This window comes from Fulvia fulva, chromosome 6, assembly GCF_020509005.1.
Source record: "Fulvia fulva chromosome 6, complete sequence".
NCBI lineage: Eukaryota > Fungi > Ascomycota > Dothideomycetes > Mycosphaerellales > Mycosphaerellaceae > Fulvia > Fulvia fulva.
The window spans coordinates 3,531,109-3,556,443 of record NC_063017.1 but is presented as its reverse complement, the minus strand read 5'-3'; the positions used below and the strand labels follow the sequence as shown (position 1 = coordinate 3,556,443).

General features: G+C 53.1%; 13 protein-coding genes across 13 annotated transcripts; 4 read left to right on the top strand and 9 right to left on the bottom strand.

The window, feature by feature from the left end:
• Positions 1 to 168: 168 nt before the first annotated feature.
• Positions 169 to 1,959, bottom strand: CLAFUR5_07319 (uncharacterized protein; the record flags this gene model as incomplete). Its single annotated transcript, XM_047906467.1, has 1 exon — positions 169 to 1,959. The coding sequence occupies one exon, from the start codon at positions 1,957 to 1,959 to the stop codon at positions 169 to 171; it is 1,791 nt and encodes a 596-aa protein (XP_047763308.1).
• Positions 1,960 to 2,352: 393 nt separating this feature from the next.
• Positions 2,353 to 3,621, bottom strand: CLAFUR5_07318 (Isonitrile hydratase-like protein xanA; the record flags this gene model as incomplete). Its single annotated transcript, XM_047906466.1, has 2 exons — positions 2,353 to 3,173; positions 3,252 to 3,621. The coding sequence occupies 2 exons, from the start codon at positions 3,619 to 3,621 to the stop codon at positions 2,353 to 2,355; spliced, it is 1,191 nt and encodes a 396-aa protein (XP_047763309.1).
• Positions 3,622 to 3,969: 348 nt separating this feature from the next.
• On the bottom strand, positions 3,970 to 6,678 carry CLAFUR5_07317 (Cysteine--tRNA ligase; the record flags this gene model as incomplete). Its single annotated transcript, XM_047906465.1, has 3 exons — positions 3,970 to 4,476; positions 4,528 to 6,228; positions 6,346 to 6,678. 3 exons carry the CDS (start codon positions 6,676 to 6,678, stop codon positions 3,970 to 3,972), a joined length of 2,541 nt encoding a protein of 846 aa, XP_047763645.1.
• Positions 6,679 to 7,227: 549 nt separating this feature from the next.
• On the top strand, positions 7,228 to 7,722 carry CLAFUR5_07316 (uncharacterized protein; the record flags this gene model as incomplete). The annotated part of the gene is made up of 1 exon (XM_047906464.1): positions 7,228 to 7,722. The coding sequence occupies one exon, from the start codon at positions 7,228 to 7,230 to the stop codon at positions 7,720 to 7,722; it is 495 nt and encodes a 164-aa protein (XP_047763646.1).
• Positions 7,723 to 7,758: 36 nt separating this feature from the next.
• On the bottom strand, positions 7,759 to 9,362 carry CLAFUR5_07315 (uncharacterized protein; the record flags this gene model as incomplete). Its single annotated transcript, XM_047906463.1, has 2 exons — positions 7,759 to 8,972; positions 9,029 to 9,362. 2 exons carry the CDS (start codon positions 9,360 to 9,362, stop codon positions 7,759 to 7,761), a joined length of 1,548 nt encoding a protein of 515 aa, XP_047763647.1.
• Positions 9,363 to 9,910: 548 nt separating this feature from the next.
• On the bottom strand, positions 9,911 to 11,573 carry CLAFUR5_07314 (Cytochrome P450 monooxygenase ccsG; the record flags this gene model as incomplete). Its single annotated transcript, XM_047906462.1, has 3 exons — positions 9,911 to 10,080; positions 10,134 to 10,403; positions 10,451 to 11,573. 3 exons carry the CDS (start codon positions 11,571 to 11,573, stop codon positions 9,911 to 9,913), a joined length of 1,563 nt encoding a protein of 520 aa, XP_047763648.1.
• A 291-nt stretch (positions 11,574 to 11,864) lies between these two features.
• Positions 11,865 to 13,649, bottom strand: CLAFUR5_07313 (C6 transcription factor asaR; the record flags this gene model as incomplete). The annotated part of the gene is made up of 1 exon (XM_047906461.1): positions 11,865 to 13,649. One exon carries the CDS (start codon positions 13,647 to 13,649, stop codon positions 11,865 to 11,867), a length of 1,785 nt encoding a protein of 594 aa, XP_047763291.1.
• Positions 13,650 to 14,867: 1,218 nt separating this feature from the next.
• Positions 14,868 to 15,593, top strand: CLAFUR5_07312 (Succinate dehydrogenase cytochrome B subunit, mitochondrial; the record flags this gene model as incomplete). The annotated part of the gene is made up of 3 exons (XM_047906460.1): positions 14,868 to 14,973; positions 15,022 to 15,415; positions 15,467 to 15,593. The coding sequence occupies 3 exons, from the start codon at positions 14,868 to 14,870 to the stop codon at positions 15,591 to 15,593; spliced, it is 627 nt and encodes a 208-aa protein (XP_047762997.1).
• Positions 15,594 to 16,544: 951 nt separating this feature from the next.
• On the bottom strand, positions 16,545 to 16,772 carry CLAFUR5_07311 (uncharacterized protein; the record flags this gene model as incomplete). The annotated part of the gene is made up of 1 exon (XM_047906459.1): positions 16,545 to 16,772. One exon carries the CDS (start codon positions 16,770 to 16,772, stop codon positions 16,545 to 16,547), a length of 228 nt encoding a protein of 75 aa, XP_047763649.1.
• A 208-nt stretch (positions 16,773 to 16,980) lies between these two features.
• CLAFUR5_07310 (uncharacterized protein) lies at positions 16,981 to 18,581 on the bottom strand (the record flags this gene model as incomplete). Its single annotated transcript, XM_047906458.1, has 3 exons — positions 16,981 to 18,158; positions 18,240 to 18,368; positions 18,452 to 18,581. 3 exons carry the CDS (start codon positions 18,579 to 18,581, stop codon positions 16,981 to 16,983), a joined length of 1,437 nt encoding a protein of 478 aa, XP_047763650.1.
• Positions 18,582 to 19,132: 551 nt separating this feature from the next.
• On the top strand, positions 19,133 to 20,089 carry CLAFUR5_07309 (Altered inheritance of mitochondria protein 6; the record flags this gene model as incomplete). Its single annotated transcript, XM_047906457.1, has 1 exon — positions 19,133 to 20,089. One exon carries the CDS (start codon positions 19,133 to 19,135, stop codon positions 20,087 to 20,089), a length of 957 nt encoding a protein of 318 aa, XP_047763897.1.
• Positions 20,090 to 21,444: 1,355 nt separating this feature from the next.
• On the bottom strand, positions 21,445 to 22,966 carry CLAFUR5_07308 (Homogentisate 1,2-dioxygenase; the record flags this gene model as incomplete). Its single annotated transcript, XM_047906456.1, has 3 exons — positions 21,445 to 21,799; positions 21,829 to 22,833; positions 22,896 to 22,966. 3 exons carry the CDS (start codon positions 22,964 to 22,966, stop codon positions 21,445 to 21,447), a joined length of 1,431 nt encoding a protein of 476 aa, XP_047763896.1.
• A 420-nt stretch (positions 22,967 to 23,386) lies between these two features.
• On the top strand, positions 23,387 to 24,176 carry CLAFUR5_07307 (uncharacterized protein; the record flags this gene model as incomplete). Its single annotated transcript, XM_047906455.1, has 2 exons — positions 23,387 to 23,576; positions 23,632 to 24,176. 2 exons carry the CDS (start codon positions 23,387 to 23,389, stop codon positions 24,174 to 24,176), a joined length of 735 nt encoding a protein of 244 aa, XP_047763824.1.
• Between the last annotated feature and the right edge of the window lie 1,159 nt (positions 24,177 to 25,335).

The window sequence follows — 25,335 nt, the reverse complement described above, 5'->3', positions numbered from 1 at the left end:
TGTGCCTGGTGAAGTTCCCGCTGCCGACGGGAGGGGCACGGAATGTAGTAAGGACATGCTGCACGCCAAGACCGTGCTCCAGGCCGGTGGCAATCCTCCGAGCGCACGTGTTAAATATCTACTGGTCCCGGTTGGATATCAGTACTCGTATCGCATCCAACCACGACCTCAGAACTTGAACTGATTGGCATACGCGCTCTCCATGGGCAAGGGTTGCTGACTCGACACGACCAGCTCAGGGTTCAGGAACATATCCCATTCGAACGGTATTTCCATCGCCCAATCCATGTTCGGTGCATCCGAGAGCGTACTACTCGGTCCAGCTGAAGGGTGGTCGGTGAACGGTGGTGTCTCTGGCACGGCATTCAGTGCTTCCAACTCCTTCTGCTTGCGTTTCCGAGCCATCGTAATCAAGGCAGTAGCCTGGTTGTACGCCTCTCTGCACATGTGTGTATCGTACGTCTGTGCGATGTTGTGCATAAGGTTCATGACCTCTTGTATGTGTGCGAGACTGCTAGGCGTCCCAACAGCTATGACCACGCACAGGAACTGGAAGGGAGTGCAGATGACGTTCCACCAAGGAGTCCTGATTGAGAGCAACTTCGCAGAGGCTGTCAATGCTGATTTACCAATGCTGACGACAGTTTCTGCTTTGTCTTTGGCATCGGTCAGACTCATCAACCACAATCGTCTGTAGATAGCAAAGGCCAGATCTGCCTTGAGCAAGGATATAAAGTGCGACTCAGTCTGTAGCGCCTCGATCTTATCCAGCGCTCTAGCCAATGCACCAGGCGGGTCTGGCTCACGTTCCTTGTCCACGAAGTCGTTCGGCAGCAGGTCGGCCAACTCCACGAAATGGTGCGCATGACTTGCACTTTCGGACGCAAAACGCTTGGTGGTGACAACATCGAAATTGACCCTGGAGCGTCCATACTCGAAAGATAAGATGATGTTCAGAGCTCTCGAGATCCAGAACAGTCGCCGGCGATTCTTGGCCAGTTTGTGGTCGGTGACCGTCGGCGGGTACACCACGGCAATGGTCTGTATCTCCTTATGCAGACCGCTGGCCTCTATCTGGTGCATAGTAATGCAGCTCGATATCCATGCCCCATGCGGCCTCGAAGTCAGACGGAGATAGATCGTCCTCAAAATCCAGCCAGCTACATGATGCGGCGTAGGTGAATTACTGATACTCTTCGCCACAAGCACATTACGTGCATCCATGAATATAGCATCCTCCTTAGGATGCGGTTTCGGCGAGAAGAAAGACCCAAGCGCAGCAACACCAAGCGCGACAGAGTCAATATCCCTAATGCCGACAGGATCATTCCAACGTGCCGTCACCTGCTCCATGAACTCTGCCTCCTCCAGCAATCCAAACTCCGGCTTGACAACCTGGAAGTACACATTCGCATAGTTCTGCATATCCGCAAGCGTCAAATGCGTAGCAATACCAACCGGCTCCTCCTGCGGCTCAGGCCGAATTCCCAAATGCCACGCAAAAGAATGCAACCGCGGAATACTATCACTCTCCAGATCCATCCCCAGAATCCTCGGAAACGCAACCGCAGAGTTAGCTCTAACGAACCGCGTCTTGACAGGATCCAAAATACCCCGATGATGGAATCGTGCCCCAGGCGCAGTGAGCGGATGCTTCTGCAGCTGAATGATGCTCGGATGGGTCCTGCCTATGGGCTGAGGCGGTGGAGGTTCCTGAGCAACGTCGGCATGTTGCGCCATTGAGGAGCGTTTCGAGCTGGTGGAATATTCGCATTGGTATTCATATCGTACGCAAGTAGCGCACGGCAGGCGGCCGTCACATTTTCGTTTCCTTTGCCGGCATGGCGTGCAAGCTGCGCGAGAGCGTTGTCTGCCTTGATGTACTTCTTGAGTTCCTTCGTCGTCGGGACTTAATGACCTTTTGGAGCCGGCCACTGTGTTGCCATTCTCGCCGGTCATGTTTCGGATGTGTTGGTTGCGAAGAGAAGATGGAAAGAGCGAGACGACCGGATGGCGGCTATTGCGGAGAAGCGGGAAAGTCTCAGTTTCCATGTCTGCTTATCAACCGTCTGCAATTCCTTCTTACCAAGACTATGAAACGTGTCTGCTGATGTGCATGTATACGAGCGTTGGAGTCGCCGAAAAGACAGCGAGGCAAGAGCTGGTAAGAGGAAAGATGGAAGCATGAGAATAAGTATCTGCTCAATGGTTTCTGTCATTCGTTTCATTCGTAGCTAGTCCTTCTCTCGTACCCATCATCTGCGCTTTGATCTGCGAGGTAGCATCTCGTCCTTATAAAGTTACACAGCCAGGTTACGCAGTCAATACGTCCCGAACACTCTCACAAAACGCCTAGACATCAATGCCATCGACGACCATACCCTTCTTCCAGGTGTAGCACATCTTGCGAGCGACCTCATCAGCCGCCTCCTCAGAGACCAAAGCTCCGACCAAGTACAGAGAACCGTCGATGCCAGAGGTGACACCGCTAGTGGTGAGCACACGAAGGCCACCGAGGCGGAGGTTGGCACGCTTGAGAACACTCTCGCGGCGGTTGTTGCTCATCTTCAAGCTGATGCTGCCCTTGCGAGCACTGGATGGACGACGACCGTTGGGGAAGCCATTGGTCGGGCCACCGTTCTCAGCAATGGGTGAGATGGCTCCAGCAGAGCTCTTGCGGCGCTTATTCTCCTTCATCTGCTTCCGGTCGAGGATGTATGGGTTCTCATCTTCATTCTCGCCGAGGTCGAAGCGGAGGTTGTTCACGACGTAGCGTTCCTCGACCACGTCGACACGGTCGGCCATGTCGCGCTGAGCGGCGTTGGAGCAGATGATCTCGAACTTGGTGACGTAGTCTGGGTGGGTGGTCGCCGTCAAACCGCTGAGGATGCCGACTTCGCCGGCGAAGAGGGCACCCGTGCAGACGGTCATGAGGGTACGCTCTTTGGCTGGGTTCTTCTTCTGCAAGTCGGAGAAAGCTTTGATGAGCTGCAGAGGCTGGGCCTTCTGCTTGATGATGGCATCGTGGTTGCCGCCAGCAATGACGAGAACGTCAATCTCGGAGAGACGCTTCATGGCATCGTCGTAGCTCATGTGAGCACGGAGCTGGGCACCTTGTTGTGTAATCACGTGCTCGTCAGGTCCCGCGAAGATGGTGCGGAATGCCTTGCTCTCTGCAGCCAGACGTCATTAGCTGAACGGTACAAGCAGACGTCAATGTCAGGTGAAGCATTGCCCGCGGAGAGGCATACCTGGGTTCTTCGGATCGTGCTGGGCAGAGCTGAAGACCTCAAGCGGGCCGGTGACATCGAGGGTGTCACACTTGTCGTGCATGGTGATGAGGACCTTGAGCGGCTCAACGTAGCCCTCAGGCTCCTCAGTGATTGCACTCATCTTGCCGGTATGGTATGATGGAAGGTGTAGTAAGTCTGGGCTGGTCTCAAAGTGAGATGAAAGGAACAAGGAGAGGAGGAAGAAGCTGAAGAATGCCCCTCGAGTTTTGAGCAAGAGCCAGGTTTTGACCACCGATGGAGGTACCTTGGCTCGTGACCCCTCGGCCGGACAGCTGCGACTGAAGACCACTAAGTTTACCGTTTCGCGGGGATCATCTGGGGTATGCATAACTGGCGGCACCGGCTTCGATGCTTACTGGCTGCAGCCTTTATGTGAGCTCACGTTCCATGGGTGATCGTCAGGGCGCACGTGAGGCCACCTTACGATGTCAGAAAGCGGTCCACAAAGCAGACCATTGATCATGCGACCTTCTTGCTGGCCAGATGTGACTCACACCACCAGGACCTGGTGATCTAGAAGTGGTTCAAGTATCACGGAGATGCTGATCAGGCAAACTCGAGGTGCTTGCCTGGCTCTTGAATCTAGCAATGGGCAATGACTACAAGAGTATGGCGTACAGTCTACTCTATACCACGAATCAAGCAATGCAATTCATGCTGGCCGAAGTCAACACCTTTACTTCGCCTGAGTAGTCTGCCATGCCTCGTGTAGCTTCTTCTGACGTTCCCAGTCCTTCTTCAGCTTTTTCGACTTCGACTTGGCAACTTCCTTACCTTCCGCGTCCTTCAGCGGAAGACCCTCCTCATCCCACTCGCTATACTCGCTGGTGCGGAACATCTCCAGATGAGACAGCTTACCCTTCTCGAGCCGCTCCTTCTCAGCTGCTTCGGCATCAGCTTTGGCCTTCTCCTTGGCCGCAGCTTTTGAAGCAGCAATCGCTTCACGATCTCTGCGTTCCTGTCGTAGCGACGTCGAAAGTGGTCGTACCAAAGCATGTCGGTTCTCTCGGTCCTCCAGGTAGATATCAAGGTCCCATAGCACGGTATCACGGAGGTGGTCACACGCGGCTAGGTAGTCCTTGGGTGCGGCATTCTTACTGTGTAGGTCAAAAACCTTGCGCTGGAAGTCGGCGTAAGCCTTCATATATGGCTGGTCGTCACCATACGATGAATCCTTCTCGTCCTGCTGCAACGTTAGTGATGTCAACGTATTCCTTGAATGCCGCCGACTTACCAATCGCCCGAGTGACACAAGATCCACAGCACCAGCTTTTGACTGCTCACGGACCTTATCCCGTAGCTCAGACAGTGGGTGGATGAACGCCTTTGCCTTTTCAGGGATATCGACACCAGACCAACCCATCTGGCCCTCTCTGTAGCTACCATCCAGACCAAAGACAACGACGACTTCCGTCACCCATTTGCCGATGGCAACCGCTGTGGTATCTGGCACATTGGCCGCGGAGTTGTATGCTGTGATGAGCTCCGTAAGGATCCGCATGGCAGCAGGAGTATCGAAAGAGTCGCACATTGCATCGTGGAATCGTTGCTTCGAGGTGGCGAGTAGCTGGTCGAGCTCACTCGATGTGCCGTTCGTGCCGTTCGAGTGGGCGCTTGTTGGGTTGCTCTGAAGATCGCGCACCTTCAGGAAGAAATTGTTGATTCTCTCTTCCCAGGATACGCTGGCCTTGACCAGGTCAGGTGTGATCTCGAGACCCTCCTTCCAGGCACCAAGTAGATACACTATACGCAGTGATCGAGGAGTCCAGTCGCCTTTTCCAAGAGCCTCCTTGATGGTAGTGAAGTTCTTGAGACTCTTGCTCATCTTACTACCAGATATGCTGAGGTGACCCATGTGCATGAAGTAGTTGACCCATTGTGTGTGGTTCTTGCCGCATTTTGACCAGTACGCTTCTGATTGTGCAATTTCATTGTCGTGATGAGGAAACGCGAGATCGATGCCGCCAGAATGTATGTCGAATTGCTTGCCTAGTATGTCAGATGCCATCGCACTGCACTCAATGTGCCAGCCAGGTCGGCCTTCGCCCCATGGCGACTCCCAGCTTGGCTCGCCGGGTCTTGATGCCTTCCAAAGAGCAAAGTCGGCACCGGACTTCTTGAAGCCGGTCTTCTTCGTCGAGAGAGAACCCTCACCCTCGGCCTGAAGCTCCTCGTCGTTCTTGTTCTCAGGCTTCAGCTTGGCGTAGAATCCGCCAGACTTTTGCCAAGCGTTGGTATCGTAGTAGACGGAACCTTCATTGTCGTAAGCAAAGCCGTTGTCTTGGATCTGCTTGACGAAGTTGACAATCTGAGGCCCATACTCTGTCACGCGAGTGAGCTTGTTCGGTCTTCGTACGTTTAGCGCATCCATGTCGTTGAAGAATCGCTTTTCATATCGCTGTGTGAGGGTCGTGAAGATGTCATGATCCTTGCCTCCAACCGTTGTGGAGTACAGAGAATCTATGTAAGGCAGCAACACACCAGAAGCCTTGACCTCGAAGTCTTCCAACGTCGGGCTTGACAATAGCAGTGCTTGTGCGCCAGAGCTCGACGTGTTCAGGTGCATCTTGACCTTAGCCTCTTTGTCGCCAGGTGCAGATCCATCATTGGCCAGACTTTTGCCCTCCAAGACATGTCCGTAGGCTTGCTGTGCTGCCTGCACGTATGACTCAGGTGTCACTGCCTGATCCAGAAGCGACAAGTTCTTCTTAATGTATGCTGAGAACGCATCAAGCGTCGTCTGTCTGACCTCTTCATCGACCTCTTTGTGCTCAGCCAGAAACTGTCTCAACAGGTATTGCTCTCTTGCAGCCTTGATGATCTTGTCATCCACGTCTGTGATGTTCATGACAAAGTCGACCTTGAACTTGAAATAGTCTGTCATTATACGGCGGATGATGTCTTGCGAGACATAGTTTCGCGCATGACCTAAGTGCTATCAGTTATTAGTCCAGTCCGCCAGGTCCAAAGCTTTCGTCTCTTCTCTCGATATCGTCAAGCATCGCAACCGCCAAGTCGAACAATCACCTCCAAGCCACTGAACAAGACATACCGCATCATCGTACACCGTTGGACCGCAAGCATACCATCCGACCTTCTTGCCCTCTGGATCGATCGGAACGAATGGTGTTTTGCTCCTCGTTAGGGAGTTGTACACACTTAGCCTGGGCAAGCGCGCTCGTACTGATTCGCTTGGTTCTGGAGGAGCGCGCCATTCAGGCTGTGCCGTCGCCATCGTGCGTCGTCCGCGATGCTCTAAAAGTATTGATGGCTCTGCGAGGAATGCCCGAAGAATGGGACTAGTGGTCGCTGCGAAGACGCTGGTGACTCGGGAGTGTGACTGCGGGTTGCTCAGACATCTGGCGAGGACAGGAGTCAGCAGCATCAAAGGTGCAATGTGTACAGATGACGTTCCACTCTCCGCGATCCAAAGAAAGAACAAGTGACTCCCAAGCACATGAAACAACACGGCATCCCTGCATCTAGCTGATTAAGCGAGAAAGCTTGTCCCGTCCCCCGCTATGTGCCTGAGTGCTGCCTGAACATCGGCTTCTCTCGACCGTTAGAACTACGATATCAACCACGCCACAACATCGTTTACACTCCATTGCACAGCGTGCTTCATCATCTACTCCTTGCGACTGCTGCTTTGGCCGCAAACAATGGCCTCCACGCTTCAGCTCGGCGTGTCGCACTCCAGCGCCATCGGCCGTGGCAAGCCATGAACGCCATGTCCATCCTTTCCCGCTCAATGAGGATAGCACGACGGCCAGATCATTGAACATGACCGAACCAGTTCGCTTTGATATGCATTATATGGTCAAAATAAGACCGCGATCTGCCCATCTCTTTGCTCATCTGACAAAACACTACCACATTCACCACACCCACGCAACAAGATAGCCATCACATCACACAGTCTGGCCTTATCTTCATGGACCCCACCACTCTGACAACCTACATCGCCATTCCCATCTCCTTCCTCCTCGGCGGCTACCAATTCGCCCACTCCCAAAACATCCTCCCAACCCTCCACTCCCTCCCCGTCTTCGTCTCCACACCCCTCTTCACTCAAGTCTACTATTCCGGCTTTAAGATCATCCTTCCCGGTGCAATTCTCACAGCAGCGACTTATGGCTACGCCGCTTACCGGACGACTCCCCAGACAGGTGGAGGCCTACTGTCGAGACGGAATCTGCTGGTATTTGGCGCGATGTGCGCCATTGGAGTGGGAGCATGGACGAAAATCGTGATGGGTGCTGGGGTTGAGAGGGTAATTGCGATTAGTAAGGATGCGGCGATGCAGGTGAAGGCGGAGGAGAGTGGGAAGGTGCTGAGGTTGTTGAAGGCGTGGACGGGGCAGAATTATGTTAGGCCTGGGATTTGGGTGGGTGCTGGAGTGGCTGGGTTGTTGGCTGTCATGGAGTGAAAGGATTCGCAATAGTCCATTGGTTGTGCGCTGGTACTAGAGGACATATCTAAAACCCTTGTTATCAAGCTCCGTCATATCATGCATTCCATTCTCAATCGCCGCCTTCTCTTCCTCCTCACTCAGCATACCTTGATTCGCTGCTTCCCAGTCTCGCTTCTTGTTCGCGCCCCACATGTAGAAGTATAGCATGCACACCGCAGTAAGCTTGACGCAGTATCCTACCAGCATAGCGATGTACGCAGAGGTGTAGGCTGGCGCTTCGTTACTCTTGAAGGTTTGTGGTCCGATAATGTTGCCTACGCAGTAGCCAGTGAACAGGATAGCACCAGTAAGCTGCTTCTTGGTGTAGCCTGCGACGTTGGAGCTGACAATGGTCAGAGACATGCTGAAGCCTAGTCCCTGGAAGTAGCAGAGCCAGATGGCGACGAGACGACCCCATTTATTGCTACCGGGGAGCCCGACCAGAAGTCCAGATCCAACGATACATATCAGGTTGGCGACAATCATGGATATGCAGCGAATGTTGGGAAACTTCGAGCATATGATACCGCCGCCAAGCAGGGAGAGGAACTGGACTGCTCCACCTGGAATTTGTAGGTATTGTGTTCCCAATGCTCCAAAGCCAAAGGACTTGATGATCAAGGAGGTGAAGCTCGTCAAGGCTGAGTTGGGCACTTGAGCACCAACTGCCATAATGAAGAGTATCCAGGTCTTCGGATCACAGAGGGTCTGAATAGCTTGGTGCTTGGAGAAGCTGCTGTTCTTTACCCCTTGTCGGTTCTTGGCTACGCGCTCAATCGCAACAAATCGTTCTCGCTCGTTCAGGAACTTCACAGTCTTGGGTAGGTCAGGCAGCATGATCAGCGCATAGATGCCACCTGCAATGCTGCATGATCCGAAGATAATGAAGACGTACATCCATCGAGGAAGACCGCCGTTAATGTGTCCCACAGCATATCCGATGAGACCTCCGAACATTGTCGCAACACCGTTGGTGCAGTAGTATGACTCAAGTCGGACTGGTTGCTCTCGATTGGTGTACCATATGCTCATGATCAAGACGAATCCGGGATTGACCGTCGACTCTACGAAGCCGAGCAAGAATCGGTTCGTCGCAATGCCGGCGAAGTTGTAGCAAGCTGGTGTCGTGATCAAGATCACACCCCAGCAGATGGTTGCTGCAGCCAGGAACTTGCCGATAGGTAGCTTCTGCATCAGATACGAAGCTGGGAACTGACCGGCCATGTCTGCGCCAATGTCAGTGTTTTGTCCCTGAGCGATCGTTCCTATCAGTCCAACTCACAGCCAAAGTAAAAGATGGATCCCAGCCAGCTATAGTCCTGTCCCTGCAGCCCAGTGCCCTCTTCCAGGCCATAGACACTTGCATAGTTGATCCCGTTCTTGTCGAGATATTGTAGCAGGTACAGCAGGAAGAGCACCGGGATCACTCGCACGTCGATCTTCCTGACGACCTTCTTGGCTTCTGCCGGGTCGATCTCTTCGCCAGCATGCTGTTTGTAAACATCGTAGTTGTCGTCGAGCTCTGAGGCCGCAGGTGACGACAACTGAGGGGTACCAGGTATAGGCTCAATGTCAAACCCTTTCGCATTGCTGTGGTCAAGCTCCTTCAATGCCATCTTGGATGTAGCTTGGAGAGACGGGCAGACTGAGAGTGAGATCGCAAGAAGACGAGATAGGAAAGAAGGAAAAGTTCACTACCGTCAAGGCCATGTCAGAGCCACGCGACCGCCATGCAACCTCTGCATGTTGAGCACAGTTCTGCCGGAAAAGCTGTGTGTACGACCGGGACGTCGCCTGGAAGTGTTACCCACCGTGACAGAAGGAAGTGTTCCTGGGATACAACGTCAGATGCGAGATGAGGGTCATCGAGAACGAGCCAAGTCGTTATTGGCTCGTCTTGGAGCTGCTTGAGCGTCTTAGCGGATGGTGTGCGAGCACGTCAGTAGATCGTATCTGTGTTGGGAGTATGCGAAAGAAGGGCTTCATGGATCTGTCGGCATTTATACTAAGCATGGCTGGTAGTATTTGAGGTGCCCGCATGAGGCATGAGATACCACGACGATGATGAGAACTTGCATAATGGATGTCGTTGATGTTGAGTTGTGGTCGAAGGGGCATGGAGACTGGAAGGGTGAGTGATTTCGATGACTAAGCAATCTGCCATTTATGCTTCGCTCCTTCTTCTCACCTCGACTTCCTTCTCGCGGTCTGGAATCAAATTCCAATCAATGTTTGTGCTCTGCGGCCTACTTTCGCCTGGCTTCCATTTGAACTCATAATGCTGGAGCACGAACGCGAGCATCAGCTTGATCTCGTTGCTCGCAAAGAAACGTCCTGCCTCCGTCAGTCTTGCGATGGACCGAAAACATCATACACGATCTTCTAACGAAGACGTGAAGAGACGGCAAAAGTACCTGGGCAAGCATGACCACCTTGACCCCAATTCAGATACTCTGAAGTCGCCGTGACGAACTGATACTTGGTCTCATCCCATTCACGCAGGTCATGGAACCTCATGCCGTCGAAGGTGTCCGGAGAGTTGTATATTGCTGGATCACGATTCAAGGCGTCGGATGCGAACGCGATATGGGAGCCTTTGGGTAAGAGCAGACCGTCATGTAGGCGATAGTCATGCAGGACCTTCCGCTTCCCCGTGACTGAATGATTAGCAGCTAAGATTGTTGTTACCAAGACCAACACTTACTGGGCGTGGTAGGATTCATCCTCAGAGTCTCCTTCATGAGGCTGTCCATCTTTCTCAGCTTGGTCAGAGCTTGCTTCGTCCATCCGCCTTCCTCAGCAAGTACGTTCTTGATCTCCTGCCTCAAACTCTCCAGGTATTTTGAATGCTCCAGCAGATCAAACAGAACATTCGTCGCACTCATCGTAGTATTATGGATCGCAGCCATATTCAGCCTCAACAAACTCTTCACTACCTCCTCCGTCGACTCGCCACTGTGCCCATGACTATCAAGTAACCACTGAATCCCATCATAAGGCCTCTTCCAGTCCGGATCCTTCTGCCTCTTCAACCTCTCCTCACAAATCGGCCTCAACAACTCCTCAGCCTGCCTCCTCCTCGCTCTAATCTCAGCCACAGCAGGTTCATTCCACGAAGCCAACCACATCGACCACGGCCACTTACTACCCGTCCTCAACTTCCTCGCCGCTCCAAATGCATGCGTCGAAAACTCAATCGACAACCGCAGCCACCCTTCATCGCGACACAACTCCGGCCCAACAAGCACACGACTCGAAATCAGCGCAACCACTTTCGCAAAGACATGGTACGGCATCACAACACTCCACTCCTGCGTCACCGGCATATACCTCCCAAACCCGTACTCGCACTCCTCCTGCATCGCCCCCACGAAATTCCCCAGGTTCCTCGTCAACTCCACCCTCACAACCTTCGTCCCGGAGTCAGTCCGCTGCGGTACGCCGGTATATTTCATGAGCAGGAGATCTTCCATCTCGTCTGGGAGGCTGATGACACTTTGCGAGGCGTTCTTGACTTCGTTCAGATACCGCGTTGGGAGAACGATGCGTTCGCCCCCTGCTGAGGTCCGGACTCGATAGGGGAGGCCGTTGAGGGAGAATTTGCGATAGCCAGCGTAGTGTAGGTCGCGGGTGGATTTGACGTAGTGTTCTTGCGTATCAGGGCGGTCTGTGAAGGTGTGGGTGGGGATTTGGGAGAGGGCGTGGCGTCTTCGTAGCCATGGGTAGAGGGTTCGATATGTTATGGTGCATAACGCCAGAAGGGTGGCGAGGGCGAGGTACAGCATGGCTGTGACTTGGCATGGGGAAAGAGGAAGTCGCACAAGCATGCAGGAACCTCACAGGCGTGCGTCAAGGGTATACATGCAATCACTTCCACAGTCCGCCGCTGCAGGTACTGCTGCTGCAGCTTGTGAAGCGCATAGCTCTTTAGTGGACTTCTCGAGACGTGGTGGCGTGCCATTGGCCACTAGTGATGAAGCTCTATGCCATGCACAGATATTCGTATACATTATGTTATACTATAGGTGTACTACTGGACAGTCAGATACAGCATTGATGTACAGCAATGTACAAAGCCCGCACATTTCGCACGTGCAGGCAAGACTACCAGCCGCAGATCAGATCATGAAATCTAACACCATACTCCCCCTCTTCCCGGGCAACGGCCACGCAGGACCCGCACTCTCCGCCGACCACGCAGCAGAAGTCCCACCACTAGTCTTACTACTCACCGAATCAAAAGTTCCATGCTTCGCACTCGTCGGCGCCGACATGGTGCCCAACGCATCACAAGGCATGGAAAAACTTCTCACAACCTCCTCCCCGCTAACATCAATGCTCATACTCTTCCGTCTCGCCCTCCCCTCACTGCGACCCAGTGGACTGACGGTGCTGGGTTTGCATTTGCCCTTCTGGGCCTTGTTGCGGAGCGCGATGAGGCGGGAGTACTGAATGTCCCGGATTAGGTCAGAGTCTGACTTGATATTGGCGAAGAAGGCGTCGATGGCGGTCCATGCCTTCTGGGTGATGGCGGGTCGTGTGCGGGCTTGGTGGAGAGTTTGGAGGCTGGTGGTGGCGGCGTCTAGGTCTGTGTCTCGAGGCCAGAGCCAGGTCCAGGAGGCCAGCGCTGGGTCTGTGCGAAGTGTCTGGGTTACTTCTACGATTTCTATACATGCTGTTATGGTCTGTTCTGCGCCGGCGCTGGTGAAGTATTTCTGGCAGGCAGTGCTGGCTTGTCTGATTTTGAGCTTCAATTTGGCGACGGTGATCTTGCTGGAGGTTATGGCTATTCTGCAGGTCGCTGATTTGTAATGACAGCGGCGATAGTATTTGTCTTCCAGAGTCTTTTCTAGAGAGTCGATGATGGATAATTTGCCGTCTGCTGGTAAGACGGGAAAATCGTTTTCTTCGTTGCATGTGTCAGAAAACAGAATGGTGCGGGTGTAGTATGTGATCTCGAATCGGATCAGGCGATGAAACATGTCTGGAGAGTGAGTGGCGAAGAGTGTTTCTGGAGACCCCTTTGGCACGGTCTGGTTGATCGTGCTGTTTTGCACGGCAGCTGGAAAGCGAGTGCTGCACTGTCTTTCGTAGACCATAGGGTCTGTGTTCCTGGCATCAGCCGTGGAGGCGTCAAGTGAGCATATATGCCACCACAGCCGTCGCCTGTACTCGCCATCTCGATATGCGAGGCCTTGTTGAGAGTCTGGGTCGCGATGCAGCTTCAACTTCATGGCCAGTCTGACCAGAACTGCTGTCAAAGACCAAACATAAGTCTTGTCCAAGAATTGGGCGCCACAGATGAGGTATATGGTCAAGGCTTGAAGCCCGGTAACTGTTGGATTGGACATGAATTGCGCTTTCAACAACGATATCTCGAAGTTATGCGCGTATGTCTTGGCTGGTGACCCGTGGCTGGGAGACGAGAAGACATTGCTGTCCGATGGCTCCTGGCTTGCTGCGGCTGCGAAGCAAATTGCGAACTTCAAAGCTCTGGCATCAGATGGCGTGGATCTCGCCTCTGAACATTTGGTGTCGAACAGATATTGAATTGATGCCAGATGGACAATCTTTAACAATGGGTCGATGTTACGGACGAGAATGTCCCGCATTGCTGTCATGCGTTCAGGCGTTGAATACTGTTGGTCGTCGCTCCGAATGTTAAACTTCAAGGCGAAGGGTAGCGAAAGGCTACGATCTGATGCGGGTCGTGCTGAGATTGGGGAGAAAGACATCTCAGAAAGATCCACCTCACTTCCGCTAGAGCTCTGCTTGCGTATCGAAGAATTGGTGCTCTGTCTGCTGACCTCTGATTGTGTTGTCGAGCCGCTCCTGACATGGCCTTCAACTCTCGACAGGCGCTCTGCCAGCTCGCTGATTTGAGCTTCCAGAAGGCTGATCATCGTAACATCCGGCGACTTGGCCAGGTTCTAGCCTCTCTCGTTCTCCATTATCAAGTCGCAGAGTTCAATCTACCGAATTGCTGGTCCCAGTATGCCCTGACTGCTGTTCCATGTCCAGCTGCTAGCGAAAGCAGTTCAGTGGAAGAGCACGAGAACGAAGGTCGCCAGCAATGGGTGAGAAGCAAGCAGAGCTGCCTCTATTATTTGAGCCGTTGTCACTCAGATCTTCTCTCTGTTTATGAAGGACGTGCCAACAGGTTGGTCCCGATGCATGGTGATTCCCAAGATAGTGGGATCTAAATCAAGGCAGCGTTCTCAGCAACATCCTCGGCCTGGCTTGAGAGCCAAACGTTCGAGCAGCGCCTCGTGGATCGAAGGTCCTGTGCTATAGCTGAATTAGAACATTGCGGTTTCAAGTTTACATTGCAAAGTGTTGCACGTGCTGCGTGGCTATCCTGGGCGATGTTTCGAAAGTCACCGTGATCGCGGGACACGACTTGCACCTAAACTCAATCGTCTGGTCAGTCAGCAGCTGTCGTACTAGAAGTGGTATTTGTATCGCCGCTTCGAGCTTCCAACGTTTCTGGAGGACAGCTTGATGTCCAGACGCAGTAGGCTATGGTTTCGACTTTGGTATACACAGCGCAGGTCGTATAAGATGGACACTCGCCACCTGAGCAATGTCCGCCGGCCTATCGTGAACACCAGCAGTGGACTGATGTACAGACGTCAGGAAAGTGCTTCGCACAAGCTGTCGAGTCTTCCAGCTCGACTGTTGACAGTACGCGTGAGTACGCATCTCTGATGCCGCATTGCGCAAGAGCTGCAGGCAACACGTCCCGACATGAAGAACGGCCCGGGAAAGATCGTATTGCTGATCATTCAATGACACAGGCGGACTGTGGCAGATGGTGTAGGCCTGATATGAAACTCTGTGTAGGCAAAGGATTGGCCTCACAAAGCGATTAACTACGGCCAGTCGGTCTCGAAATCGTATCGCACTCGATGACAGAGCATAACGCCCTGTTTTGAATGCACGCCGCGCCTTCAGCTGGTAGATCCAGACGGTGTTGGAGATTCCTGAGGTGAGGAAGGAGAGATTGAAAGCGAAAATTGCAGCTGCCCAGTGTGTACCAAGCGCACGTGCCACGACCCACTTGCGATAGTCAGCCGGCTGGCATTGGCTGCTCGTTATTCCCGAGGCCCGGACGCACTCGAATGATCGCAACACTCCTCGTCGACCTCATCTGTTTCCACACCTGCCAGAACACCACCACAATCACCATGCTGCCCCAGAGAGTAGCCCAGCAATCGCTGCGGCGGTGTACGTATACTATACGACAAGGATACAACACATCTAACACCCTCGCAGTGGCCGTCCAGCCCAATGTCTACCGATTCGCAGCACCCGCAGCAATCGCCCTGGGCGCCTTCAACACTCCCCAGCGCAGACTCGTCGCCGCCGCCTCCATGTCCGAGAAGCAGGCGCAGAACAACATCCTCGCCAACCAGCGCCTGAACCGACCCGTCGCGCCCCATCTCGCTATCTACCAGCCACAGATCACCTGGTACCTCTCCGCCCTTAACCGCATCACTGGCTGCACTGTGAGCGGTCTCTTCTACCTGTATGGAGCGCTATACCTGGTGGCACCATATCTGGGATGGCATGTGGAGACGCAGGTTCTGGCTGCGAGCTTTGCGGCGTGGCCGGTGGTTTTGCAGGTCTTGACGAAGGTGGCCGTTGCGCTGCCCTTTACTTTCCACAGGTGAGGAAAGAGCGAATAGGGTGTGATGATGGCAAGACTGACACGCTACAGCTTCAACGGCATCAGACATTTGGTCTGGGACACCGCATCGATGATCTCGAACAAGAAGGTTGCACAGAGTGGTTGGTTCGTCGTGGGAGCATCGGTTATCTCAGCATTGGCACTCGCCTTCATGTAGAAAGAGCAGTATGGAAACAGTACAAACAAAGTTTTGGTGGAAGTGAAACGACCTTGCGCGTTCACGGTACACAACTCCAATAGTAAGTGCGTACTGACAAGCATGATTTGGTCGTGCCCAGATACCACTCCTGAGACTATGCTGCTATCAGATTCACACTAACTACCCACTCACCCACGACTTCACACGTCTCAGCAAAGTCGCCTTACGGAACTTCATATCCTGCGCATTCCCAACCAATTCTCTGCGATACGGAGCCCTATGCAACAATGGCACGATCACGGGGTCAAGGCCAGCGAGAAGACTCCACACCGTCTGGTCGCCAGCCTTGAGCTTGGTCTCGAGATAATCAGCCAACACCATAGTACGCCAGCCTCGATAGTCCGGATGGCCTTGACTGGCGACATTCTTCCTGTCAGTGTGCTGGAAACTCGGCACTCCAAGGACCGTCGGCGACTGACAGTCCTGAACAGTGCAGTGCCCATTGTCAATTCCGTTTGGTAGTACCCCGGTGGGCAGATCAGTTCTGGATTCTCTGTCTGTAAGCGCAATGAGCTGCATATTTACCCTTATTGCTCCTGTCTGCCCCGGCCACGATGCGAAAAGTTCTGGATTAAAGGCACAGTGGAGCAGGAAAAGAATGTTCCTAGGTCCGGATGCAGACGTCACGAGGTCTTGAAAACGCTTCCAAGGCGCGACGCTGACGACATGGTCCCTGCAGACTTTCTCTTTGGGATCTCTACCAGATCTCAATCAGTACTTGGCTCCTAGGAAGAGAGCATGTCATGGTCAACTTACGCATGCCATCTCCACATCGCTTGATTAGTGGGCTGGGTATCGTCCCAGTATGCGAAACCTCCATAGTACAACACGACGGTCTCGGACTTCAGATCGTGCCTGATACTGTGGTAGATGTCCTGGTAAGCAAGATGTGCTTCCAGGGACGATGTGCTAGGGAGCCAGTGCGTTTCGGCGTTCCAGCCGATTTTTTTTGCACTTCTTCTGCAGAATCTTGATGTCCTCTATCATCTCGGAGTCCTGGAAGCCGATCAGTACTGCGCGGACTGTGCCTGGTCGCATAACGGATAGCGCTTTGAGGGTACCATCATCATGCTGACTGAATGGTGCTAGGAAATATACCGCTACAACCTGTTTGCTCTCGCTTTCAGGAGGAAGCATGTTTGGGTGAGAGGTGCATTGTGCGAAGGAGTAAGTGCTCCGGACTGCCCTTGAACCTGCTGATATTTTCCATTTCCTTGATCAACGTCTGCCCAGCTTGATCCCCATACGAAAGACGGCCTTTGTATATGCAGCTCTGGCGCTATTGCTACAGCAGTGATATCGATACTGTCGTCGATTATGGTGTGCATGATGCATTAGACGCACCTCACGGATCAGCCACCGGTGACGAAACCTTCATGCATGGGTCAACATCTTCCTTCTGCGGCCTCAGCGCCTTCGCCCTTTCCCGCTCGAGATACTTCAACTCCTCCCAATGTTTCGCCACAAACTCATCCACCAGCGCCTCATCCCTCAAACCTTTTTTCTCATCGTTCAGAAAGTTATGCAACTCCGACTCCTCATCAGAGTGGGCTTCCTCCTTCACGTACGGCACACCGCGGTCTGAACAGCCCACCCACCTCCCAAAAGCACGATTAATCTCGCTAAGCTTGAGATCCTTACTCCCAGAATGCTTCGCGACGAGTGGTCTGAGGAGGTGCTTTGCGATTTGGTTGTTGATCGAGAGAACCAGCGCATCACGCATGCCTTCGTACTCCGCCCGTTTATCGAAGTAGTCGAGCGCTTCGTCACGGTACTCTTGGCGTTTGATGCGGAGAGCGGCCTTTTCTGCGAGGTATTCCTCGTCGTTTGGTTCTTCCATCTCAACGTGCAGCCCGAGGTGGTCCGGTAGCCAGCTGTCCATGAATGTGCTGTAGATGGTCCGTTTGTTCTGCTTCATGCGATCTACGGAGGTGTTGCGTTTGATTCGGAGGACGTCTGCGGCTGCCAGGCGGCTTTGGCCTAGCCATGCGTACATTTCCTCGACGGTGTTGAAGCCGGCGTAGAAGCGGGATGGGAAGAGGTTCAGGAGTTCCATTACTTTGATGGGGTCTTCGGAAAGCCAGAGAAGTCCATTCTTGTCGGCGATTTGGAGTTTGTATTCCTGCTTTTTTGTGTCGTCTAGTTCTTGAAGACGGAGTAAGAGCCCGCTGTCTGCAATGATGAGGCCTAGATTTCGTGCCATGCGTCCTAGGATGCCGCCGAGGTCGCCGTAAGATGCGTACCAAGAGAACCACGGCATGTGTTCTGGACGTACGAGCTCGATGTCCAGCTGGACATACGCCTCTTCTGTGAACGTCTCGGAGGGTTGCTGCTGGGATGAGTTGGTCAGTTGTGCTTTGTAGATTTGGCAGGAAGTGCTGGGCATGGAGCGCACCTCTTTGCCTGGTCGGTTGCTACGCCCTCCAATGTGCTTGTATGGAATGACTTCGGTGGCCTTACTTCCATCTAAGGGTACTGCGAGATGACATCTCCGGTATCCGCCTCCGCTTGAGTAGATGACTCCTAGTAGTTGAGCGCATCAGCATGTGGCCAACCCAAGGTCAATTCTTGGAGCCGAGCGTACTGTCACGCGCGTATACACACCTTTTGCGCCAAGCTTCCTTGCAAGGTCCAGACTATCCAACTTCTGATCAACGGGAGCAGTAATCACGAAGTCGATATCGCCAAAGTCTGTCTTTCCAGGAGCTTCTTTGAGTGCCTCGACGGTGCTATCTGTGCAATGTCAGTCTACTTCGAAGCGCTGCATGCTGCATATGCTGCCAAAATGCTTCGCAATGCTCAGCGGTGTCGCTCACGTGGGAAATACTGCCGGAGCTCTTCTGCATATTTCGTTTTCAGCCGGGCATAATCCTCTGGGCTCATGCGTGGTGTTCGCAGTGTTGGCTGGCCTGTTGCCGCTGCTTGCGTGAAGGCTGTCCCGCCCATGGTATTGATATGGTGATGTAAGGTGGTGTCTTAGCAGCAATGTAAGAGTGGGAGATGTAGCAGAAGGTGGCCAGTCATTCTTTCTTGTGAATCACTCCTTCCTTCTGCCTCAGCACCTGCATGTGTACCTACCTTCGCCAGCAAACAGGTCGCTAAGCGGACAGGGTGTAGCATGTCCTAAGAAATCGCTTCACAAGACACTACTCATGTGTCAGGCTATGAACATGATGCAAAGCGCTTCGTGCGATGCCTAGCATCAATGTCGTTGTCGTAAAAACGAAAGATAGATGTGCAGAGCAAGAGAAGTGGTCAAGAGATAAGTAGCCAGTCGGCCGATTTGCTAACAAGCGGTACGTGAATGTATAACGATACATTCCATACTGCCGGATATCAGCCATTGGCAGAGCAGCACCTTCTCCATCTGCCTCTGAACAACATTCGTCATCGCCTCAGAGTAGAACGGCACCACATCCTTCTGCTACAAAATGTAAGTCCACAGTCGCAGGTAAGGCCGCTTCTCCCAACTTCTCCATCTCCACCATATCCCTGCAATGCGCAGCACCTCCTTCCTAACAACAGCAGCCCTCGCGGCAACCCTGATCACCGCCCAATCCGACATCCCCCTCTCCCAACCTCTCCAGCAAATCCTCTCCAACGCCCAATCCGGCCCGCAATACACCTACCCTACCGACCTGACACAGGGCATAATCCCCAAAGCCCTCCACTCCCACAACGACTACTGGCGACCCATCCCCTTCTACTCCGCCCTCTCCGTCGGCGCGATCTCTGTCGAAGCAGACGTATGGCTCTACAATGGAACCCTGTACATCGGACACGAGCAATCCGCGCTGAAGGAGGAGAGGACGTTGGATAGTCTGTACATTCAACCTATATTGAGGGTGCTAAGGGCGCAGAATCCGAATTCATCTTTTGTGACGGGGGAGAGAACGAGGAATGGGGTTTATGATACGAGTGGGGGGGGGCAGACACTGTATCTTTCTGTGGATTTGAAGACGGAGGGGAGCACGACGTGGCCGGAGGTTGTGAAGGCGTTGCAGCCGTTGAGGGAGGCGAGATATCTTACGACGTTCAATGGGTCTGCTGGAGGTGTTACGGCGGGTCCTGTCACTGTGATCGGGACGGGGAATACGCCATTGAATCAAGTCCAAGGCGTTTCTCCGCGGGACTACTTCTACGATGCGCCGCTCGCTACGCTGAACAGTACTTTCAGCAACATCACCTCTGATGTGTCACAGATTGCGAGCGTGAGCTTCTCGAGCCAGTTTGGGACTGTCAGGAACGCGACGTTCAATGCTACGCAGCAGACGCTGTTGGAGAGCCAGATCGCTGTTGCGCATGGGAAGGGCATTGGTGTCAGGTACTGGGATCAGCCACTATGGCCGGTAGGTACACGCAATGGTATTTGGAGACTGCTGTGGGATGCTGGTGCGGATCTGTTGAATTGTGATGATTTGGAGGGGGCGGCGAATGCATGGGAGGGGCATTAGGAGAAGCCCTCGAAGCCTGTACGGTCCGTGGGCGGTCGGTGGAGGAATTTGTTCAGCTGGAAAGGAGGACTCTGAGTGTGGATGATGGCAGGGTATAGGTGTATAGATGGGACAGTACTCATTCCTATGACTGTGTCTTCGTGTGCGTCGCCGTGTACGCGAGGATCGATCTGTAAGTTCTTCACAGATATGTGCAGATCGCTCACGATCCATCTAGACTGCAATGCTCCACGTTTGAGTGTCAAAGTCATCGTAGGGTGGCCGAAGCACCTGATTGCCAAGCTCACGGGACGCGAATGACATTGCGACTTGAACGTTGAAGCCAAAGTCTTTGTTATCCCGAAACGGAGGGAAGTTTCAACATCATCTTATACAGATCTTCCTACGAACTGACATGGCGAGCTCCCATCGCAAGATGCTGTACCGTTGGTGCTTCGGGGTATGCATCTAATGCAACGTAGGCGTTCGATGCTGTGGTTCGAAGCTACGCTGCAGTGCTAAAGAGTGCTGATGTCTGCCTTACTAATGCACAGGATCTGCGATATACCATCTCACCATACCTGTTTGGCACTATGAGCCAATGCACTAAGCATGGTGGCCAGACATGTTCAGCATGTCCTTGTCTATGTCAAAGAGGTACAAAACTTCAAGCGAGCCGTAGAAGCTAGAAAGCAACGAAGGCAGCAAGGCTACTAAGATCTCCACTATGCTATACCGCCCATCTTCGACGTCACATATCTCGGCGTGAATCGTTACAACCTTCACAAAACTTTGCAGCCTCGTCAATTAGATCAAGCCATTCGTATTGCATTGCATTCCCAATGATAAATTTTAGTCAGATACCGCGGCCATAATACTCAGATTTCACCAAAAGACGGGCAACCACTTCCAACACCGACATCTCTTCCGACAGCAGACCAAAAGATTAAGCAGTTCATTGAAAGTTATTTGAATGACCACACCCTGGATCGAACAGCTGTGGTGTTGTTAGTACGACGGCTTATCATTGACCACAGGTGCAAACTTACGGGACCTCCTCGGAGGCTGTGATAACGATGTACGTTCCACAACGAGACGTCTGATTTGCTGTTAGGCGAGCTCGAGAAACACGATCTTACGAGATAACTCACGATAACCACTACACTACGTCTGGAAACATGTTAGATGATGCTCAAAGCATGATTGTGACGCGGAACTTACGATCGTGCTTGCTGATGAGTAAGCGTGAAATTTGAATGTATATGTATCTTTTGATTAGTGCCCTCCGGCACGTTGTAGCGAGGTAGCGGGCAACATGTGCGAACAGGATTTTGAAATGGGAAAGAGCTGTAGCTGGCAGCCGACAGCCACACTGACTAGGAACTGTTCGCAGGAAGCTGGCACAACTTGTTACGACGCTGGATCAGAGAGCTCTCGATGTCGCTGACCACATGCTTCAATACATGATGACGAGAGTAATGATACACCACAGCCTCATCACAGCTTTCCACCCCTCTCCCCTCCCTCTTCGCCCTCATCCCCTCCGCCCAATCACTCAGCATCAACGGCTTCTCTGTCTCCAACAAAAAGATACTGAACCCATCATCCTGCACCTTCTTCGGGCTCAACTCCCCGTTACTCGCCTTCTGAAACGTCTCCTCTTCCGCCCCATGCGTAACCACCCCCCCCCATTCAACCCACACGCAAAAGGAACCCAATCTCCCTTCCTCCCCGCCGCATTCAACGGATGTCTCTCCTCCTGCGCATTCACGATCGTGCCGAAGAACTTACTCATAGTATTCCGATGATAGTACGGAATCCAAAGCGTATCCTCCGCAACGTTCCACCTCGGTGGAACGATCGCAAAGTCTACGACTGCAGTACCGGGCTCGGCGTGGGTAGGTACTGTGAGGACTACGTAGAGCGACGGGTCGTGCTCGTCGAAGAGCATGTTACCCATCACGCAGAAGCGGGCGAGGTCGTATTTGTAGGGGTAGGAGGTGCCGTGCCAGGCCGCGACGTCGAAGGGGGTGTGGTTTGGTGTGCAGGACCAGAGGCGGCCAGAAAGGCGGGAGATGATGGTCCAATCGCCAGTATTGTGGGGAGTTGCTCGGCCGTCGCGAACGTCTCCGTCGAAGTGAGCTTTGGGGATCTGGAAGTCGCGGACGTTGGCTAGGCCTGTTGAGCCGATGGCGCCCAAGGATGGGAGTTGGTAGTGGCCTTGGAAAAGCTCGCAGATGGTACCTCGTGCTGCTCCGGTTGGAAGGGTGATTCTGTAACGGGTTCCTCTAGGGATGACTGCAATTTCGTTCTGTCGGACCAGCAACTTACCGAGTTCCGTCTGGATGTCCATCGCGCCAGCATGGAGAATGATCAGACAATCCCCATCGAGCGACGAGAACACAGTCTTCTCAGGCATGTCGGCTGTCATGTTGAAGATCCAAATGGCGCATCCATCTTTGCCGATGGGCTCTCCGTTACGTCCCAGTAGCTTCTGATCTAACCAGGTTGCATCCTTTTCGGCGGGGAAGTTGAGCCACATGTAAGCGTTGGGCGAAATGTTGGTCGGAGCTGGTGGCGCGGCTTCATATGGCACAAAGTCGCTGTGATCGAGAGAGGAGACAGCGCGGTACATCCATGTTTGCAAGGTCTGGTCTCGTGGTGCTGTAAATGAGGTGCCGGAGATGCGTTCGGTGCGAAGGCCATATGGTGGCTTTTGGGGACTGTTGTTTACTAGAGGCGAGGCGCCTGGGATCGCTTCTGACATGTGGGCATATTGTTAGCATTGCCATGTAGAATCACCGGCTGTTGAGCAGGAAATCCATACTCATGGTAATTGCTAAGGCCATTGAAGTACGTGTACTTCTCCTTCACTGCAAAGTCGGTGACTGGTGCCATATCGTTTGTGAAGATCCTTCCCCCTTGTGTTGATTATGTTCACGACACAGGCCTCGCTTGGTGCCGTGCTTGCGCTTTTGTTACTTGTGTGCTCACACTCAAACATTGACCACGGCCGTCACTTATATACTTGCCGCGGACATCAGCATGCTTTCTTGTCGGAAGCTTGATCTACGCATTGCCACATTCGGCTTGCCGGTACTCCAAATTCCTACTGCGCTGAGGGCTGTAGCGTTACCTGCTTTGAGGATCAACCAACCAGGCCAAGCTCACAGCTTGAGGCTGCAACCTGTTCCAGGAAGGATCGGCAGCACGAGGGGTGAGACTGTCCAATCGCACATTATACGGCCGACTCCTAGTCAGCATATAAAAGCCCACATATGGAGAGATGATGCATCAGGTGTATTCTGACATCGTACAATGTCGGGCGGAGGTGTTGACGAAATTCCTGTTACACAAATCATTCATCTCGCCCTCCAGCGAGAGTCGAAGCCGGCTCTCAGCGACAGTGGAGTCTGGGCGGAAGCGCTCGACTTGGTAGAACCCGGCGCTCAAAGAGTCTATTGGGGACGCTCGCTCGAACATCCTCAACATGGGCAGTTGCATATAGGTAGGCATGGAGCGATGGAACGAGCTCCGCCGAGTGTACACTGATTGAAGCACAGTGCGTCGAAACCTTGCGCAACACCACCAGTTCCTGAAGTCGGACTCTTACCAACAATTTCTGGCCATCCACGAGAGAATCACAGGTCAGCCACAAAAGCCAGTCGTTCGTCATGCGCAGATCAAGTCCTGGACACCTAACGATCCATCACTGGCAAGAGGTGCGCCTTTTGTAGGCACGGCAATCTACCTGAACACCATTGATGGCTGGGACGATGGCGCGTGGCCACTGTGGACTCATATTGTCCGGCACGTGGGTGGCTGTCTAGGTTGCGCTGGAGGGCCGGTTCTCGAGCCGGTGGAAACATGTCCAGGACCACTGCAAAAGCTGCTCGAAGGGGAGAAAGCGACTCAAACGTTCAATAGGTCGTACATCGTATATGTTGGCTGGGAATCTCCAGAGAAGCACGATGCGTTCCACCACACGGAACACTTTGCGAAACATTTCGTTATCTTGAATTGCGTAAACGATGGGTACGCAGAGTATGGTCACATCGTGTTCGAAGGGTCCAGAGAGAAGGGCATTGACATTGCCGCCAAGATGTGATAATCCACGTTGGGTATCCAAGTAGTGGCACCTGACTTGTGCCACAGTGGCAATGGGCTTCCAGTGTTCGTTCTTTAGCGTTGCAGAATCTCGAGCTTTCGCGAGCACGTAGAGCATCTCCAAATGTGGTATGTCCACTTTCAGCTGTTCCGCCTTTCGCACTGCGTTTCCGAGGAGGGCATCGTCTTCGGTTCGACGCCCATGTCGAATTTCCACCAGTATACTTGGCTCTTTGCCGTCAGCGGTAAGTCGATCAAGATGGCTGGCAAGAAAGATGTTCCTCGATCTCATCATGTGCAATGAGGTTGAATGAGCCAGCTGCGGTGGCTCAACTTCAGGTGCCGTACTCTTCAACGATGTCTCTGGCCAGACCAACAGCGTGAGGCGAGAATCGAAGATAGTTTGCATCATCGCAAAGTGTCGGTGCTGTGATGGGACTGATCATGCCGCTCAGGGCAAGCTTGATCCATCTCCGTCTCTGGATATCGTCCTGTGGCGATGCGTCCACTCTTCCGGCAGCGAAGATGTCGGAGAGGCGCCGTGCCTGTTGTTGAGATGGATGGCTAACATCTTGGAGCCAGGATCAAGTTCCTTCCACAGCTACGGGCCGTGCTTGCGCTGCCAAGACCGGATCAAGTGCCGCTGTCATGTCCCGCCACTTTCTCCTTTGCTTCATGCGTGGTCTCGACTCTGACAACATCGCAAGAACACACCACGTCCAGGCAACGCCTCAATCAAACTCTTACAATGACACGGCGCTATCTACCGCACGTGGCGTTCCGGCCGTTTAGCACCCATGTCCAACTCGGCAGACTTTTCGGTGCAGGCGTTTCAATGATCGCCAGGTCCTTCTCCAAGCGAAGAAGTCATTAAGCGTAGCGACCGAGCGCTGGCCACACCGGAGTACGAGCTTGCGAGTACGTAGGTGAGGCGTCAGCGAGGGAGTGAAGCTCTATACCAGCCCTCAACTAGCCTTGGCGCCCGCTCTGATTGGTCAACTTTCAAGTTTTAGGGTCACGTGACCTACCGCACTGTGCCTGTTGGCGAACTCGCAAACATATACTGGTCGCTAACGCCTATGTCGTCGTATAATAAGCACTGTACGTCGGGTAGCGGTAGCGTGGATCGCACGCTACTTTGCAGTCTAGAAGGGTTGGTA